Below are 21187 nucleotides of genomic sequence, written 5' to 3'. Positions count from 1 at the left end.
CTCCTGCACACTGTCTAAACTGTGATCTGTCAAGAAATTGCCGGATAAAAGGTGTATTGATTGCACTTTTATGGTGTCGTTGTATCAGAACAGGTATTAATATTGTTTAGTAGTTTTACTGGGATAAAATCAAAGTTTAAATTCTGATGTCATGACAACCCTCAGCTAAATAGCTAATAGCTGTAGATAAGGACTAAGCCATCCCTAATCACACTATACAGCAATGTTTAAGCTCTGTGCAACCTTTCGTCATAGTTCATTGTTTTTATAAAAACAAAAGTGTATTGTGGTGTGGAGTACCACCATGTTAGAGTGAAGCCATGTGACTTTGCTGTCAGCAGTGAGATCACAGGATGAAGTTGTCAGTTTATGTTTTGAGTACTGAGTTGCAGAAGGTTTCAGAAATGTTTATAGCTTCTTCTCTCTAAGGATGGGAGGGGGTCACAGAGTAAAGGAGGAGACGCTGTGGAGAGACAGTTGGCTCTTGACGATGTCATTAGGGGTTGTGGTTGGTTGTCAGGATGAGCTTAACGCCAAACTCAATTCAGTTTGTCTGGTGATTTAATGTGGCTGAACATAATGCTCCAGTTCATACCTCATAAACATACAGCATACTTTCTTCAGAGTGATGAGATGTTGGTGTTATTTATGAGCCATGCATCCTCATGTATCACTTAGAGGGCTACCCTGGTATTTTTCAGTATGACCCCCTTTTAGTAAAATGCATAGGAAGACAGCCACAAAGTTGTCTGTAATTAAGAATTAAGAATAAAAAATGACTTAGAACATTGACTTCATCCACTGTAAGCTTGTTTTTGATAGGGATGCATTAGATTAACATCAGTGTCAGCCGATATGGACATGAAAAGCTATCAGACAGATATCAGTAGCCATTGTTTATGTTATCATTTTAAAGCTGGTGTCTGCTACAGTGTTTCCCACAGAATAACATGTTACTTGGTCAACAGGGATGGCCATTCCACTCTGACTCTTTCTGCATGTTTCACTTATTCATCAGCAGTTTGTTTTATTATCGTGTTTAGATAACATTACTGTCTTTACAGGCCTGCTGTATCACAACTATCATCCTTAAGTAAAGGAGCACAGGACTGTATGAGCAACAAAAAGCGCCAAGAAAATGCTGATATGATAGCATAATAAGCTAAATTTCTGATGTTAAATGCATTGTAATTGGTACTTTTACAAAAGGAACGTGGATGTCTTTAAAATACTCCAATATTCATAAATTTAAAAAAAGAAAAAAAAGTTCCTTGTAAATTTCCTTGGGTGGCAGTAAACATGGGTGGCCAGCCAAGGTGTTGTCAATGTTTGGGAAACCCATGGTCTATTTCAGTGTTTCTCAACCATTTTTCCTTGGTGCCCCCAACATGCCAACACCACACCAACCAACCAACACTGCCACGAGAAATCAACATAGATTTTAATTTTTTTCACTGATAAGGCCCTAAAAAGGTCTTTGCATGCTTTTCTAATCAAAATACCTTTGTATAAACTACTTAATAACTGCTTTATCATTACTTTTACCAATATTTGCAAATCTAATTTTGGCAGCTTCAGAGCAGACAAAGCCTCATGCCCCACCAAAGATCTTTGGCGCCCCCCCGGGGTCCCAGACCCAAGGTTGGGAACCAATGGTCTATTTTACTGCAGTCAAGTAAGACAATATCTACTGGGTAGAAGAAGTCATATGAAAAATGCTTACACAGTCAGAGTGTTGCACTAAAAAAAATGTTGGAAAATAATGTTAGTATTGGCTTTCGTTAAGTAATTAATCAAGCTTCAATTTCAATTGACATTTTGGCTTTCATCGATCATGAAAACTAAATAACTGAGGTTTAAATATTACTTTGCTGCAAGCTGCAAAAAAATGTTGTGGCTTCTCAAGTGAGTGGAGCTGATTCCTGCTATGCCAACGAGTTTGACCTTGAAAATGGATCGTTTTTTTCTAACAGGAGACTAATAAACACCAAAAACTCTGCTTCCGATATCTGTTTGTGACGCACTTTTTGCTGATGGTGGGCATTTGTCAACAGGGTTGGCTGATTCTGATGTTAATCCAGTGCGTCTCCTAATTTTAGTGAACAATGACGGATTTGGTGCGGATGGCGCAGTGGTTTGGTTTCTCCTCATGAGTTAAAGTCAGCTCCTGCAGCGCCTTTCCCTCATGTCTGTCTCCCACTCTCTCATCCCTCTTTCTTATTCTATTCACTGTCCTCCTCATCAATAAATGAACTACAAGCTCAAAAACAAATACTTAAAAGATACAGAAGTCCACATTTGTTGTCCTATTTTGGCTTTGATGATGCACATAAGCCAGACTGTGATTTGCAGAGACGTGCTCACTATTGTCAGCATGAGACCGTGTAAACAACAGGGTCATATTGGGACTGAAAACCCAAGTTTGGTGGGAATTTGTCGACTGGAAACTAAAGGAATTGGCGTCATTAAAAAGCAACTTCGCTCTGTTAAAGCAACTGGTGTAAATGCAGATTTTCAGCATTGACAACGATGCAAATACTAGTCAAGTCTGCAGATGAAGGAAGAACTGCAGCCTTTCTTTTCTACAGTGCAACTCCACATCAGCTGCAGAGATGCACACTCACTGTTCCTATTAAATCAGATTTTGGTAGCTCAGTGAGGCAACACTGGCAGTATGTTTAAAGCCAAAACCAAGGTACTAATCGACTTGGAAAGATGGATCCATCCATCTTTTATACCGCTTTTCCCTATTTGGGGTAGCAGGGGGCTGGAGCCTATCCCAGCTGTCATTGGGCGAGAGGCGGGGTACACCCTGGACTGGTCACCAGTCAATTGCAGGGCTGACATATATAGATGGACAACCATGCATGCTCACTCTCACGTATATGGGCAGTTTAGAGTCACCAGTTAACCTAACAAGCATGTCTTTGGTGGTGGGAGGAACCCGGAGTACCCGGGGAGAACCCATGCATCCACAAAGAGAACATGCACTCCACACAGAAAGACCCTGACCGGGAAGTGAACCAGGAACCCTCTTGCGGTGAGGCTGCAGCGCTAACACCTGTGCCGTTGTGCAGCCCAAGATGGATGTTTTCCGGAAATATGCAGTCAAAAATTTTGTAAAAATATTCAAAAACGAGCCAAAATAGTTGTTTCAGATATTTATTTTTTAAGTCCTGTCTTTGATGGTGAACTCAATATCAATCAAAATAGTCTACTCTTTTAAAAGTGAGCAACTTATTTTCATTTTCTTCATGTCTGACAATTACAGAGAAGTTTCCCGCAGAGAAAGAACCTTTCTTAAAAGATGGATGCTGTTTAATCCAGAAACAAATCATTGCATCGCTTTGATCAAAGCTACAGCACTCCATTGATTGTTTTTTGCGTGTTATTGTGTCATGCATAAGCATGCAGGCCACACTGTGAAGTAGTTCCTTTGTTTGAAAACAGGAAGGGTTCGAGCTTGGACCGCTGCAATAAAACGGCAGACTTTCTGCAACATTTATAGAGATGATTCATGCTTAAGATTTCCCTTCACCTCCACAGACCTCTTCTGTGAATATTTTTCTCTTTTTTAGTCTTCAAGTAGCTGTAATCTTTTATCCTGACATAGTTTAGCTCCCCTATGACTTCCAGTGTAACAGCTCACCTTAAAAGCATGGAGCTAGTGCTTAAACCTTCTCGTTCTTCATGATGTTTTCATTGTCAGCTCTTTGACACAGCCAGCTGTTATGCAACGTGATTCATTGTTTTCTGGCTTTGTTACCTTAAAAACAAGTCTGCGTTTCATTACCTCAGCGTTGCTAGACTACAGGCCTGGATACATAAACAGCATATTATCTCACATGCTTCACTGAGACGTGAAAAAAGGATCAGAAGTGATTTTTAAATGACTGCCAATAATGCTCAGAGGCTAAGAATCATCTGCCGGTGATTGGTCAGATATTAACACAATCCAGGTCAACGCTCGGGTAGCAGCCAGAGGTTTTCCCAACATGATCCTGGAATGACAACACAAATGCTCCACGTCTCCAGTGTCTCCTCCTTGTAGCAGTGAATGGAGTCCTACAATAACAGGACCGCTGCTAGCAGCTGCAGGGTATCATGTGGCCCGGCGGCGCTCCTCTACCCGACATTTGGTGAGGTTCTGACAGACGGTCATTGTGTAGAGGGGTTGTAATCACATCTCAGCGGCACAAGAAAACTCAGCAGATTGTGTTTTGGTTTTGGATTTGGGTGAGGGTTAAGCCAGTGTGAGTTTAAGACAACCAATATGCAGGTATTTAATCGAAGGTAAACCCCCGTGTTTACTTAGTTGTCTGATACTTTGGCTCACACATTTGTTAGAGGTGCACTAACAGGAAAGAGAGAATACATTTAAGTGCAAAAGGAGAGCCTGGCTGATGTTATCATGCATATTTCAGACTATAACAGAGATGTTATTGTTGTTTATGTGGGCCCCAAACATGTATAATGAGTCATATATTTGATGTAAAGATATGAATGGACTTGAAGTGAAAGAGGGTGACATCAATCATGCATTACACACTTTTTAAGATTTTTTTTTTTCTTTCAGATCTTGCTGCCTTTAAGCACTGATATTCTCCAGCCAAATTTAGGGTTGCATTATCTCTGCTTGATCAGAGGTCCTTTCATAATAAAGCAGCAGTTTTAAAACTGTGCATGCTTTATTTTGCAGATAAAGCTTTTTTTTTCTTAATAAATCTTCATCATGATGTAGTTAATTTGGCATATGTAATTCCAGTATTTGCAAATAACCATTGCTAAATCAAATTATTTGTATATTTTCCACACATAGGTGACTATTTTTGAAAACTGAGGTTTTCCTTTGCATTTTGACCTGCTGTGATGCAAACAGTGTTTTGGGTCCTTGATTTTGCACCTTTTAGAAAACTTCCATGGTGAAGATTTTAGAAATTGTTTACATCAATAATATGTAGATAGAGATCAGAGTTTTGGGCATGTAGTGTCAAATGGTGCACTCGCTTCTTCTGTTTCAGGTCCCTTATGTGCAACTTCATCTCTTAATGAGCAGGACGTTTCTGTATGTAGAGACCATTAAATCATCCTGACTAACACTGACATGGTGAGCTCTTCCTAGCATGCAACAGTTTTGAAAATCAAGGTTGATTCCAAACTGATGGCCATTACCAGTGCAGATGTTTTTCATTGCATAGTTTCATGAAAGATGACCAGATTACTGACACTCTCTCCCATGTTAGACCCCAAACACAGATTGTCCAAGATGTCACTACTGAAATTGCACTAGAGATGCACAGCCTGCTGTTGTGCCGTTCTAATGACGCTATCCACGCCTTTGTAGCTCTCATTGAAGCTTTTCTAGCAAACCTGGAACTTGGGTGACTTCCAGGGTCTTCAACGATTAAATCCACACCAGTAACTCTGATATTAAACATCTTTTATTTATTTATTTTAATTTTTATTGTTTTTAATGCTAACCCCCATATTGTTTCCTCAGAATGCTTTGTGACAGGCTGTGACAACCAACAGCAGGCTGTTAAGTCTTGTTGTCATACTTTGTCCAGTTGGGAATGTCTTCACACTTAGGTCATGCAGATGGCTTGAGTAGCTCATAGTGGAGGGGCAAAGCAGCTGGGATGTGGCCCTCTGTGTCTCTGCAGACAGGAACTGCTTTGAGTAATGGCACAAAAATTGCAAATACAAAAAAGGGAATATTTTAAAGACTTTCTGCCACAGAATGATTTTTTCCCCTTTTTGGTCTCCAAGAGATGGGAGAACACGTTTGTGCCAAAAAGTCTTAGTTGGACAGGATATATAATCCCTCCAATTAATTCTTGGTCTTCTCTAAGGTCTCACTAGATGTGCCTGGAAAACCTCAGAAAGGTAGGCGTCCAAGAGGCATACTGATCAGATGCCTGAACCACCTCAACTGGCTTCTTACAATGTGAAGGAGTTCTAGTCTTAGTTCCCTCTGGATGTCTGAACTCCTCACCCTATCTCTAAGGCGGAGCCCTGCCACTCCCTGGAGAAAACTAATTTCAGCACCATGATCTCATTCTTTGGATCATTACATGATCTTAGGTGTGAGTTGGGGGGTAGATCCACTAGTAAATGGAGAGCTTTGCCATTCAGCTCAGCTCCTCCTTACCACAACGGTTTGGCAGTACTGCTGACGGTGCGCTTGTCAATCGAGGAAAATCTGCAAAGGGGTTCCTCAAGGTTCCGTTTTGGGACTACTTAATTACTATTTATATCGATAGCCTTGGAGAGAATATACTAAATGCTTCTTTTCATTTTTATGCTGATGACAGTTTTTGCAAAACAATACCTGTCTCTGGGACCCTGACTTGCCTTTCCCCTCTCCATATTAGCTCTAGCTGCTGTTACAAACACGTCCAGCAGCTTTGCAAGTCTAGGATCCCTTTCAGCAGGTCCCTGCTCAACTCCCCCACTTATGGGGTGCTATATTTTGGGGGAAAAATTGCACAAGTGTTTAAGTGTTTATAACCTTAAATTATTGCAGCTTTCCACAGGGAAACCCTTAGTCTACGAGCAGTTAATCGGGGTGTTTGTGATGTGGGTTGAATCGGTACATGGTGTCTCCGTTCTGGCCCACTTGGCCCATTTGGTCCTGCTTTAGAGTTGGGGTCTTTCCCCCTCTCTGCTTGCTCACAAAGCCAGTTTGGCCCAAAGATGATTGAAATTTAAAAGCTTTCATGTGTCAGCCATCATGTTTCCCCCCTTTTACGTGGTGGTGGCGGGGGGGGTTAGACGAATCCCAGAAGCAAAGAGGAGAAATGAGTTTGTAATCTCCCCTCCTTCCCTCCAAAGCCGGCCTGTCAGTGGGCTGGCACGCGGGAGCAGAGACTTTAATTTGGAGGCCGACTAATCATAGCCCTCGCTGCAGTCGCTCTCTGTCAATACCAATCTGAAAAAACACAGCAGAAGGATCCAGAGTTTGTGCACGGCTGATGCCAAATAGGACAGTGTCTTTGGCATTAACACAGCTGGCAATGAGCCCACTGCTTTCACATCATCAACCAAACACTTACTTTTGGACTCGTGCCTAAAAATGTAAAGCTAACGGTTGAAATAGTCCTGTTTATCTTTGGTGCTGATCATTCTAAGATAATTTGTGAGTGTCAGGATGGAATCATTTCTGATCAGCCTCAGCGGGGCGTCTTTAATAGGCTTATTGATATAACAGGATGAGCTTGTTAGCTTGTCTGTGTTGGACAAAGCTTTCAGGATTACAAGCTGTTTTGGTGGCTTGCCAAGTTGGGTTCAGGGGTTCGCACAGTGAGGGGTCTATCAGATTAACGGATATTCTTTGGTAGAGATGATGGCAATAACAAAAGAAGAGTCTAGGAATCATTTGGAACAAATCAGGCCGAGCTTGCATGAAGTTCTGGCTTCAATTTGGAGCTGTCATTAAGCTAAACATGTTCACACTCAGATTGATTCTCTCTGGGTGTGTCTGCTGATGGAGATGGTATATAACAGGCGTTGACAGATGAGAAGGTTCAGACTGTCAGTCACAGTCAGGCTTCTTTTAGCATCTAAAGAGAAGATGCTGCTGGCTTAAGACCAGAAGAAAATGTAGAGCCACTTGTACTTTATCTGTGCCAAGAATGGCTCATCTCAGGCATTCCCATGGGAGGATGTACGTATGTTTCCATAGGCTGGGATGCAACAGTAGTGCATATGTGAAATTAAGATAGAGACATAGTGGAGTGTAAATGCAGTGAAATTTTTATTCCCACATCTAGGTTTTCTCTGTTCAAATGAACAAAAGATATGCCCCAATTGTGAAAATCACAGCTGATGCGTCTATGTTAGAATCAATGCTGCTAATCAATAGAAAACTTGAATTTATTACAGGCATTGCAATTAATAAGGCCCCCAAGACCCACAAAAAAAGAGGCACATTTCCGTCAAAAGCTGAAATCTATCTTAAACATGCTATTGATAAAATTCCTGAGAAAATTAGCAAAAGACTTGTAGAAGTGTTTTATCATGACGTGTTAATATTTGCCATCTGTCAATGCCCCAGATCAACCTAGACAGTGACAGTGCACTCTTTTCACCCGGGTTGGTAGTCTAAATGAAGACGTGAAGAAAGAAGAAAATATTGATAATAGAAGTAAAGAAAGCAGGGAGACAGTAAGGCGAGAATGATGAAGAAGAAAGCAGGGACAGAGAGCAAGATGAGGATGATGGAGAAGGAATGGAAAGCAGGGACAGAGAGCAAGGTGAGGATGATGAAGGAGAAGAAGGCAGGGACAGAGAGCAAGATGAGGATGATGAAGGAGGAGAAGAAAGCAGGGACAGAGAGCAAGGTGAGGATGATGAAGGAGAAGAAAGCAGGGACAGAGAGCAAGATGAGGATGATGAAGGAGGAGAAGAAAGCAGGGACAGAGAGCAAGATGAGGATGATGAAGGAGGAGAAGAAAGCAGGGACATAGAGCAAGATGAGGATGATGAAGGAGGAGAAGAAAGCCGGGACATAGAGCAAGATGAGGATGATGAAGGAGGAGAAGAAAGCAGGGACAGAGAGCAAGATGAGGATGATGAAGGAGGAGAAGAAAGCCGGGACAGAGAGCAAGATGAGGATGATGAAGAAGGAGAAGAAAGCCGGGACAGAGAGCAAGATGAGGATGATGAAGAAGGAGAAGAAAGCAGGGACATAGAGCAAGATAAGAATTTTGGAAGGGAGGACAGCAGAGAAAATCAAGGTTTTCCTGAAGGGCTGTAAAGAGAAGGAGAGTACAAAAGACAGAGGTGAAGAGACTCTGGCTAATGCAGGTGAATATTTGCAAGTTGACCCCAGATTTTGGCTGAGGATGCTTTCTGATAAAGCAAGACACAGTTGTTTCAGACTGGCCGATAAAGAATGTCAGTGAAAGGTGCATAGAGTGATACAGAAATACTAATCCAGTATTTTAAATGTTTTTGTAAACAATGTGGGGGTTCATATTCAAGACTAAGATCCAGGTTTTTAAGATTAGGAACTTCTAGACTGTTTCCATTGAAGAGCTGTAATGGTTAAATAATACAATAATCTGTTATTTTCCTCATGGTCTACAAATTCTTGCCTTATAACTGGAAAAAGCCTTACATACAGTCCTATATACTGGAATGTTTTGTGTATACTGCGAGTAAAAGCTGTGAATGTCATGCAATAATTCCAGTCATAAATGTTTCATATAGGATTTGTAGAGCCTGGACTTGGACGAACACCAACAGAGAGGGAGAGTTGTGCTCAGATCAGAGAGCAGGCGATGCTGCATTAGTTTATGATGAAAGACTCGCTGTCTTGCTCTCTCCCCACGTCTCAGCTCTGTAATTATGAGGTTTGTGTGTTTTCTTCGTTCCATCGGGCATGCCAAGCGATCATCACAGAGTGCGGCTGATTCCTATCGAACTGTACAGGTGGTTTACCGTACCAGCAGATGTTTCTCTGACCGCAAATACACATCTGCAAAACCCTGATTTAAAGACACGACAAGAAGGAGAAGAAAGGGTTGGAGATGGAGGGATAGAGCCCTGCTGACGGAGGTTTACAGAAGATATGAGAGAGGAGAATGAAAGGGGGTTAGGCCAATAGCAAGCTAAAGACAGTATTTGTGGAAAGAGATGATTCTCCCTTTGGTATCTCTTTTAAAAGATAATTAAAGGGTGCTTAGATAAAACCTCAGGCCAAAGAAAGAGGACGGGGGGAAAGGGAGGAAGCAAGCAGTAAAGAAGCCCCAGCTGTGGGATCGATCTTCTGCTGGGAATGGGGGGAATGTGGTTTCCTTGATTGGAAGAAGCTGCCTGGGTGTGAGAAGTTAGTATCAGATTATGCAGAGGTTTTGAGAGTTGCAAGAACACTTAAGACATAATGAGATCATTCAATTATCCAAGTGAATCTGGGCCAGATTTCTCCTCTCAGTAATCAGGAAGGCATGGCCCGATTCGAGGCTAAATTATTCGTCCACAGAACAGTTTTCCATTTTGGAAACACTGTTAATTTTTAAATGAGCTTTGGCCCAGAGAAGACAGCAGCATTTCTGGATCCTGTTGACATATGCCTTCTTCTTTGCATTGTACAGCTTTAACTGTTATTTGTGGTTGGCACAGCCAACTGTGTTGACCAACAATGATTTCTCCAAGTGTTCCTGAGCCCATGCAGTGATTTCCAGTACAGAATCATGCCTGCTGTGCCGCCCAAGGGCCCAAAAATCTTGAGTGTCCAATACTGACCTTTGGTCTGTTTCCTTGTGCACAGAGATTTCTCCAAGATATCTGAATGTTTTGGTGATATAGTGATGGGATATTCAAAGTCTTGCAATTTTGCATTAAGGAACATTTTTCTGAAATTGTTCCACAATTTTTAGCAAGGTCGCACATGAGGGGTTAAAAGGGAAAGCTTTCAGGGGCCCAGAAACCTCTGTGGGCAGGTCAGATTTTGGTTGCAGTTTTTGTGCAGATAGGTGAACCTCTGCCCATCTTTGTTTCTGAGGGACTCTGCCTCTCTAAAATGCTCCCTTTATACCCAGTCCTGTTACTGGCCTGTTGATAATTAACCTAATTAGTTGCAAAATGCTTCTTCAGCTGTGTTTCATTATAAACATTTACTTCTGCAGCCTTTTGCTGCCCTGTCTCTACTTTTTTGAGATATGTTGCTGCCATTAAATTCCAAATGAGCTAATATAAGGTAAAATGTCTCAGTTTCAACTTCTGACATGTTGTCTACGTTCTGTTGTGAATTTGGGTTTGTGAGATTTGCAAATCATTGCATTTTGTTTTTATTTACAGTTAACACAGCACCCCAGCTTTTTTGGAACTGGGGTTGTGCACAAGAAACCAGCATTGCCTCTTAGCTCTCAGCTGCAGTGGAGGCTCAGGTTCTTGTATTTTTAGAGGTCAACTTAAGATAATTGCACACAGTAATCTGCAGGTCTGGACGGCCTTTTATCACAGGTTTAAAGTCATGTTGTTGTAGCTTTATGTTTTATTTCCAGGAATATTCTCCTTATTAAAAGTAGTAAATAGTTTTAACTCATTTACATCAGGTTTATTGTTATTTCACTCCTGCACAGATTTGTGTTGTAAACTTTGGATGTATACCTTTATACTGCTTATACTTTGATGTGTGTTTGTGTGCGTAGGCTCTTATGTAATCATGCCTGCTGTGTTTTGGTGGCACACTGGAAGCAGTAACCATGACGATGCCTGACCATAAACCAGCCTCAATTAACAAAAAACCCACTGTCTTACAGTAACACTCAGCCCACAATGCACTGAAGTTTCCCAGAGGCTCAGAGAGTCTCGCCGTAGATGATCGGGCGGTCTGGACATTAAACATGTTGGAGATTCTCATAAATCTGTTGGCTGTCTGGGGGAGGGGTCTATTACCTGAAGTAGAGGTATCACCTGGACATTCATATAGATAGTAAGAAAAATGAAACAGAAGAAGCTTCATGAGCTGAGTTTTGATGCCCTCTGGCATGCTGTCTGCTGATCTTTCTTTAGATGTGGGTTTGGAGATATTATGTAACTTTACTGTGACAAATTATTGTCTAATTTTAGTCCTGAAAACCTCTGAGCTGCTGATACAGCCAGAAAAGGGGAACATCTCCCAATTCAATTAGATTTCTCAGATTTATACCCAAAACTAGATTGGCTTGGGTTTATTTGTATTTTGCTGTTGCATCTTTAAACAAGGACATGTTTCCATTAAACTTTTAGTCTAAATGGCTGAGTTGTCTCGATAGTTTGTGTGGGCTTGGACCCACAAAACAGGCTGTATTATCTTGAGTTCCATAGTGACACAGGTTTAGATGATAATGGAGTAAGGCATCATACTTTTTGTTATGCTTTGAGGACTCTTGCTCATGTGAACATGAAATTATTTTGGATTTTCACATATTTGTCAAAGATAAATCCTTCTATGTATAACAAAGCCAATGACAAGCTGGAATTTTTTAAAAATATCTTGAATGAGGCCTGAAATGAGTGTTTAGGTATTTCTGACTCCTCCTTTCCAAGGACGCATGGAAATCAGTGACCCTACAGCAGCTGTTTTAAGTCAAATTACAACATTAGTTCATAATTAATCAGGAAAAGTCAGGGCTTCCTCTGGCCAAAGTAAGACACTAAGCAGAGTCCTGTATGAAGCCCCTAACACTGATCATGGCGGGCACAATTTGCCCCCAAAAAACAGAAAAATTGAAGGTTAAATTACTCATGTAAAGTTTATGTTTGGCCGTCATCGTGATCTTGACTGGTCTTGATGAAAAATCCAGAGTCTGGCCAGTCAGAGACTGAGACGTGACCGAGTAAAAATGCTCTTGAGCCTCAACGCTGATTGGTCCTGTAACATTCTAACTGGACCCAAACAGTTCAGACAGGAGCTTTGCAAGATGGATTTGCCAGTGAGAAACAAGGAAACGGGTGTATCCATCTGCTTTGCAAGGTTAGAACATGACTACATGAAGTAGAAAAGCTGTTAAAGAGGCACCGCTAGCCTCATAGCTTGTTACTAATTGGCCTCCATTCATTCTTATTGCAAGCAGCCTACTGCACAATGCACACAGGGATGTGTGCTGTCACCTTGAATGCCCAAAATGCATCCTTAATGGGAAATGTAGCAAGTCAATGTGAAGTATGCCTCTGTTGTTGTAGCCCACCTCTATCCCGGATGAGCCCCCAGTGTTTCCTATCCCCTAGACTAGGTGTTACAGGAATATATGGGCATAAAGCTTCGATTTCTGAGGGAACTGTGTTGCCAGTTTACACAGTGATAGAAACAGTGCCATTTTCACTAGTTGTCATTTTGGATCTTGTTTTCAGGCATCAAAACGTTGTTGTCGGGTAAACAAGAATGAAAACACAGCTAAAGTTTTCATCCAGAACCAGGTAAACTTGGCCTGTGAAGGTGACTGATTCAGTGAATTAACTAGGATGCACAGCTCTTCATCCCTGAGTGCATTTGTGAGTGAAAGCTTGTCAAACGCTCAGACTAAACACGTCCTAAAGTGTTAAAGACACGGGTGTTAACAAGAACCAGACACCTGAAACATACACGCATGAAGAGGGACAGGCTCTGTCAGTGCGCCGTCCATCAGAACAGCTGTATTCTGGGAAACGGCACAGAAAACCCTCCTCCTCCTTACCTACCTAAGCATTTTTTCCCTTGAAAACAACAACAGCGACGGAGCCTGAGGGTCTCAAGTTCTCCTGAGACCTAAACATGACCCCTTTGCACCTCACCCAGGAAAAACCCGCTTTGTTCCCAGCTCCGGGAAGTGTGAATACCTCACAGTGAAAACATCTCTCAGACATGTCGAGGTGTTTTCTGTGTGGGTGTAGGGTTTAATTGTTTTTGTTGGAAGGAGCTGCCATCATTTGTCATGCATGCGTAGTGTTGACACAGCAAATGTGGTTAGAGGAAATTATATATTCCCTCATGTAAATATAATTGGAAGAGTATGTGGGATGTGCAAATATTAGACCAGAATGTGTTCTGTGTGTGTGTGAAAAGAGGAGTTTGCACAATCAGAAGTATGCAATAAATGAATGCATGCACAGATAATGTAAAGACACCTCAATGAGGGAATGACAGACGGAGAAAAGGAGAGAGACAGGAGTGAGTTTTTGAAAAAGGGCGTGGGAGGTTTGTTTGCACGATGAGGTACTTTTTACTCCCCCTCGGGCCGTGTTTGAGGGTGGTCCTCCTCGCTCTGTGCCACTTCATTTTCCCTGGTCGATGTTTGGTGATCTGGAGCGCTGGCTTTAAGGTTTAATGACACGCTCACACACAGTGGTAGGGGTTTTTTTTGACCACCCCAGTGGAGTGAAGTATTGCAGGTTGCACAAAACTATGAAACGGTAAATGGAGCAGTAAAGAGAGCTTGGCTTTTAGCATTGACATATAAAACCGTGCATGGAGAAAGTGAGGCAGATCTGTTAAATATGTGGCTCTACACTTGTAATAAGAGCTCTGTTGCTTTGAGAGATTGCTTTGCTGTTTGTAGACACTCATCTATTGGTTTCAAAGTATTTAACTTTGCCTAAGTCATATTTTAAGTGTTTCAAAAACACATATTTTGACAAACAGGCATATGGAGATTACTGAATGTAACAAGCACTCTTATTGGCTGAGGATATAGGCAATAAGGGACAATAAATCAGCAGCATTAAGAGAGTAGAGTTAGGCAGATATCACAATGTGGCCAAAAATAACTATGCTAACGGTGGCTAACGGTTTTTGATACTTTTTATGTGACATTTGAAAAAATGATCTTAGAGGTCACATATGCAAAATACACCTTTTCAGACTTTTCTAACAAAAATATGTGCCCCTGGCCTGTTCTCAATCGCCTCAAGAATCAGAAAAGAAAAATGTGTGTTAAAACAAGCCAGTCTTTCCCCTCATGATATCATCTGGGGAGTTAGCACCGCCCCCAGGTTAAGTTAGTCCTCCCTGCTTGGAAGGAAGTCCCATCCTCCTTTCCCGATCTGAACTGCAAGCTGAAAGGAGGATCAGGAGAGCAACATCCATTAAGCCAAATCCATTTCTTGAGAGGGGTAGTGTCAGGGGTGGAGTCAGACAGCTAATTAACATATAAAGCCACAGAAACAGCTTGTTCTGAGCAGGGCTGAAACAGAGGGACTGTTAGACATGCAAAAATACAATACTGGAGTGTTTTTTCAGCAGCAAACTTCACAGGCATGATTTAGGGACCTCTGAGAACGATATAAACTTGTTTTAAAAGGGTAAAGTATTTGATCTTTAAGTCATATTTCCAACCTCTTCTCAATTAAAGCTGAAGTGATGATCATTGCAATTATTAAGCATGATTTCACATTTATTTAATCTGCCTCCGTGCATGCATTTCAACTTAGTCAATAAATTTGACACATTAAAGGGGACATATTTTACCCTTTTAAGACAAGTTCAAATTGTCCTTAGAGGTCCCCAAAACATGCCTATGAAGTTTGTTGCTGAAAAAACCTCCAGTATTGGATTTTTGCATGTCTAAAACCCCCTCTGTTTCAGCCCTTCTCAGAACGATCCATTTCTATGTCTGTGGCTTTAAATGGAACTCAGGAAATGGATGTGGCACTCCTGATGTTACAGACACTTTTATCCAAAATTTAGGATCTGACTGGGATTTGTACCATCAATCTCCTGGACCATAGTCAGCAGGGTAACCCACTGAGCTATCCAGCATCTCAGCTGGTAGCTGAGAGGATCAGTAGAGAAGGGCGGAATTTTCCCCCACGTGGGGGAGGGCCAACCAAACCTTGGGGCGGGTGCTTATGCCCCATGTGAGGTCACTAGGTATAAAATCTGAGAGCGGCTTGTTTCAGCACACATTTTCTGAAAGGTGGAGAAAGAAAGGGGGAGAGGGAATGGATTTTTCTGGTACCTGAGGGGATTGTGAACAGGCCAGGAACACAGCTTATTTCTGTTGGAAAAGCCTGAAAAAGTGATTTTTGCATAATATGTCCCCTTTAAGGAGCAGCAACAACAATTAAACACATTGTGCATGTTATTTTGATTTGTTCCAGGTTCAATTCTTGAACCCTTTGAGACCAATGTTGTCTAAGGGCGCACTCACACTAGGCAATCTGTACCGTGCATGGGCGAGTTTGAGTCTAAAGTCCAGTACATTTGACCAGTGTGGGTATGCTTCCCTGGCCCTGGCACAGAAGGATGAAATGGGCCAAAGCATGGCAGGAACGCAAATGAAGTTGCACAAGCAAAGGAATTTGCCACCTATTTTGCCTTTCTAATAACGCGGTCCATGCCTTCATAACCCTTACAAAGGCTTTTCTAGCGAGCCTGGAGCTCAGGTGTCTTTGTTTTATGTGTTACTGTCCACTCATTCAGCACCCTCAACATCACACTCCATCTTTGTAAACTTTGCTGCAACAACTGTCTTTATTTACTGAGGTCAAGAGGGCACACAATGGTCAAGTTGCGCTGTGAGCACCCTATGCTGGATCAAAAGGCAAACTACTTAAGACGTCATGGTGTGTGCATGGTGTTTACTGTGAAGGATGTGTGGTTTCATGTGAAATTCTATGGCTTTTTTTCTCAAAAGTTAAGTTTTTCTCATCAATGGCACTGTTGTAGCTCTGACCCACTGACCTCCAGATGACCTTTTTCCAGTGGAGCATGATAAGACGTAATGTTGTTATAGTGCTGATTTTTGATCAGGCGTCCATGCATTGATGCTTTGTAGAGCATTGATCTGCTCTACGTGGATTGATGCATTTTGGCAGTGGAACTGCTCTGAATGGCTTAAGAGGGAGAGATTTGCTTCACAGGCGTAGTATGTGGAAATTGGAGGTTATGGCTGTTGTCAGACACCTGTACATTACTTGGTGGGTTGCAATGTAAGTCAGATAGCAAGGCTGTATAACAGCCTGACAGCATGATGTAGTGCAGCTTGCCAATAAATTCACTGTCTGAAGCATAACACACTAAAAAAGGGTGACGATGGAGGATCCAGCATTTCGTTTTTTTACTTCATTGCATGTGGCAATTTATTAGGAGAAGAACTTTGTGGCTCAGCTGCACCCTTTCTCACAAACACACAGATATATTATCCACCACTCAGAAAATGTGCTTTATTAAGTCCCTTTAGCATCTTATAAGATCATTAGTTAGATGCCAGTTGCAGCATATTCAAAAGGAAAAATCATGTAAACTAGTTTTGCTTCTGTCTTTATGCTTTAATTACTTCTCATCTCTCAGTGTTCCTTATTTATCTCACTTTCTCTCCACTTGAGCCCCCCCCCCCACCCAAACCCACCTTCACCCTGCTGTCTGCTTTACATTCCCCTTCCTCTCTCCTGCAGGATAATTCGATTATGTGAGGAATGTGTGAAAATAGCGGTGGATCTAGCCTAAGAGCTGCTTTCTGATAGGCTAACTCCTCCTGCTGCTATAAAAAAATGACTTACTGTTGCATTGAAAATGTGTAGCTTATAAATATCAACCAGAGAATTCCTCATGAAAACTCTCTGATTCTACGATGAAAGTTTTGGATGCATCTTCTCCTTCAGCCTCACCTGTACTTGGTTATTAACAGGAACATGTGAGCTCTGTTCAGATATGGTATTCAGAAGGAAGGGGAGGTTTATTGCATCACCTGGAAGAAAGCAGCAGGAACATCCAGTCCCTGTCTTTTTACAGAGTTATGGGTCCAACACGTGGATCAGCTGGAGAGAGGTTTGTTTTAGACCGCTGAGATATCTAACACTTGGGTCACATTAGTACACCTCCTGTGCTTCTGGCCGTGATGTGGAGAGAGTCAGTTTAATATGATTATGTTAGAAATGTGAACATGTCCCAGCTAGGGTAGGGGGTGAGGGGGCTTCGATTTATGAGGATTTACTGGCTGTAGAGCCTTAAGGCTGCTTTGTGAAATGAATACATTATTTTCATAAGAAAACAAACAAATAAAAAAAAGAAATGGAAAATTCTCCACAGTTTCAGCCTGAACTAGGGTGATGACATAACACTTTCTTCTAGTTGCCAGTGTGGTCATCACTCTTAAAGGAATTCTGTAGGTACTGGGTTTTGCACTAACAGCCCTTTTTCATGCAAGCAATCAGCGTGTTTATGTGCTGTCAAGAAAAGTCAAGTTATTGTCACAGTCTAAAACTGGACTCTTAATATGTTGGTAAACATCTACAGTGTAGACTCGCCATTGTTCCAAATCTTCTCCATTTGTGGATAATGGTTCTCACTGCGGTTGGCTTTAGTCTTGGAGACCTTTTGGTAGGACAGCCACTCCTGGGAAAGTTAACCACTTTTCCAGGTTTTTCCCATATGTGGATAATGGCTCTCACTGTGGTTGGCTGGAGTCTTGGAGCCATTTGGTTGACTGGCACCTCATATGAAGGTTCGCCACTGTTCCAAATTTTCCTCATTTGTGGATAATGGTTCTCACCTTTGATGGTTTGAGTTGGAGTAATTTTTGGGTTGGCTGGTCAGTCCTGGGAAGGTTCTCTACTGTTCCAAGTTTTCCCCTTTTGTGGATAATAGCTCTCACTCTGGTTGGCTGGAGTCTTGGTGTAATTTTGGTGAGCTGGCCAAGCCTGGGAAGGTTCACCGATCTTCCAAGTTTTCTGTATTTTTGGATAATGGCTCTCACCTTGGTTGGCTGGAGCTTTGGAGTCATTTTGGTAGCTTACTCCTGGGAATGTTCACCACTGTTCAGGGTTTTCCCCATTTGTGGATAATGGCTCTCACTGCTGTTGGCTGGAGTCTTTGAGACAGTTTTGTCAACTGACCACTCCTGGAAGGTTTCATTGTTCCAGCTTTTCTCCATTTGTGGATAATAGCTTTCACTGTGGTTGGCTGGCATCTTGGGAGTAAATTTGGTAGGACTGCCATGCCTGGGAAGGTTCACCACTGTTCCAGGTTTTCTCTATTTGTGGATAATGTCACTCACTGTAGTTGGCTGGGGTCTTGGAGTCATTTTGGTAGGCTGGCAACTCCTGTGAAGGCTCTCCACTGTTTCAGGTTTTCCCCGTTTGTGGTTAATGGCTCTCAGCATGGTTTACTGCACTTCCAAATCCGTAGAAATGACTTTGTACCCCTTTCCAAATTGGTGTTTATGACTGTGTTTCTCATCTATTCTTGAATTTCTTTAGATGGCAGTATGGTGTTAGGATTCTTAAGCGCTGATAATGCTGACATGAAAATCATCTGGTGTGTAGCTTGCCTTAGGAATGGCCCATGCACTGACCCTTAAATCTGATGTTTATCTTGTAATATCTGCATGACGTTTCCTATGACTACAAAGAACTCATCAGCTTAGTCAGCGTTTACACAGTTCACAAGGGTTGAATGACATAAAATAAACGTATCATCTTCATCTCTACTCCCCCCTTCGATCTGCTTGCTTTGCGATGTCGTCACCTTTGATACCATCACATGTCGACTGTCAGCTCCAGTTCCTCGGAAAAGGGCCCCGACCCTCAGGAGTGAGAGAGGCCCTGTGTTATCTTTGTTTTTCTGCAGAGTGTGGAGCCTGGATGTGATGCCATCCGCATCACAACCATCTGTCTGATATGATCATGTGAAGGTGTGCATGCGTATCTCAGCCTCTCCATACACGTGGTTCTTCTGTTGTTTTGTTCTCTCAGTGGAGGCTGGATTGTATTTTCCACTAGAAGCTGTAACTCTACCTTGATATGTGCGTCAGGGTTGCCAGATCTGTCCTGGGCTGATTGATTGACCGACTGAAGCTCTGTTTTCTGTCTCCTTCTGGCTGCATACTGGCCTGTTGGATAACAGTGCTGTAATTTTTTTGGTCAGTGTCTGGTTAATGTTAGATTAAACACTAAATAGCTTTCACATCACTTTAAATGCACAAAGGATTGATTAATGAGCTGTGATTTGCTTCTTTGTATTCTTCATGCAGTAGCAGCTCACTCTTAAGCAGGCATGCCTCCATGAAGTTCTGACTTTGTTTTCACTTTCACCTGTTTCATCTAATGGCCTGCCTACAATACTACCTTAATCACTGCTTAAACTATAATTTAAGTTGCTGTGTTTGCATTTATAACAATCTATGGTAGAAGTCAGAGGTGTGTTAAAGACTATTCCTAAATAAATGTTGTTTTTGTGTTGCAGCGATGGAGGAGCTGGTGTGTGAGCTCCGTCTGTTCCTGGACCTGCTGGACAGAGAGTATCTGAGCGCCGGGGTCAGAGAGAGGAAGCTGCACCTGTCCAACATCCTACACAGAGTCCTCTCAGATAAAGGTGAGATCTTAAAACCTTCGAGCACTCTAAGACTTTTCTGTGACAATGCACAAGCATCCGAATGCTTATATGATCAACTACCTGCAGAAAAAATGCTTCTTATTGGCATGCAGTTTCCCCAAGATCGTTTTTTTGTGATTAGAGCCCTAATAGACGAACTCTTGTGCTGCTAGGACGTTTATTTAAGGCAGGGGCTCTCAAACTTTTCAGCCCATGACCCCCAAAATAAAGGTGCCAGAGACAGGGGACCCCCACTGTACCTGAAGTTGGTTGAACACAGCCATGCACATTCAAGAATAGTCATGTGCAGACAAGGCTGCTGGGGGGGGGCTTCTTACTAATGTAAATCCCTTTTCTTGAAAACAGAATTACAATGGGTTAAAAGAGGCCAAATTAAGATCAAAGTTATGAAAATAGGGGGAAAAGTGGCATGTTTGATTTAAAGTTTGGGGTAATTGGTTAAACGCTCTAAAACCCAGTACTTCGCCGGCGACGTACTGGGAAAGCACTTTTTGCATTACCATATAAATGTGACAGTTTGTTCTCTTGGAAGAATTAAAACAGTTTTTGAAAGCCAAGAAGTTGTGCTTCACAGCAAACATGTGGTTACTATTGTAATTCCACTTTTTCTTGCTAAAACTCTAACATCAAATTCCCTCCTTTTTCTTTTCTTAATTTCAAACCGTTAAAATACTCTTAACATGCAGTAAATTGTAAATAACTGCCAGATACTAAAAGTTGTATGTACTCTGGGAAAAAATGGGCAAAACCACTCACTCTTTTCTCAGGACATTTTCTGGGCCTTTTATGGTTAACATAAGAAAAGGAGTCCAGAGGCTTAGGTGTTAAAAGGTTAAACTGGCAAAAATGGGTTAACCGAGGCAGAGAAATAGGCAAAAATGGGCATAAAACGTTGTGTAATGTGGTTAAAATGGGGAAAATGGATGTTAAAAGGGGTTAACAGAGGCAACAAAAAGGAGAATTAGGAAAAAATGGGTTTAAAGTGGTAAAAACTGGTAGGAAAAAGTGATGAAAACTGGTTAAAATGAGGCAAAATCAGTGAACAAAAAAAGAGGCAAGAATGCATCCAAATTGTTCAAAAATTGATCAGAAACAATAGTTGGAAAATTGTGTGGGAAAAGCATTTAAAAAGTGCTACAAATACTTAACATTACCACCCAATAAGTTTGACACACACATGCATTGATATCATCAATAAAATCACAGCTGTTGAGGGCCCATTCTCTCGGTTTGTCAGAAGCACAGCCAAATCTGTCTGCAGACTTGATTTTAACAGCTCTTTGCTTACTTTGATTTCAGCATAAATCTCACCAAATTACCATGTTTTATTTTACTGAATTTATGCATATATTTTAATGAAATCATTTTTAAAAATATTCTTAGTATTTT

The 21187-nt window shown here is 41.7% G+C and overlaps 1 protein-coding gene across 2 annotated transcripts in view; it reads left to right on the top strand.

Annotated features, from left to right (window-relative positions):
• Window positions 1-21187, top strand: part of afap1 (actin filament associated protein 1) — a 79148-nt gene that overhangs the window by 2588 nt on the left and 55373 nt on the right. For both annotated transcript variants that reach the window (XM_041779198.1, XM_041779197.1), the window contains exon 2: window positions 19649-19777. In XM_041779198.1, the coding sequence (XP_041635132.1) occupies window positions 19649-19777 (129 nt within the window). The remainder of the gene's footprint in view (window positions 1-19648; window positions 19778-21187) is intronic.

This window comes from Cheilinus undulatus, linkage group 22 (assembly GCF_018320785.1).
Source record: "Cheilinus undulatus linkage group 22, ASM1832078v1, whole genome shotgun sequence".
In the NCBI taxonomy this organism is placed as follows: domain Eukaryota; kingdom Metazoa; phylum Chordata; class Actinopteri; order Labriformes; family Labridae; genus Cheilinus; species Cheilinus undulatus.
The sequence above is the reverse complement of the archived record's forward strand: the minus strand, read 5'-3'. Positions and strand labels throughout refer to the sequence as shown.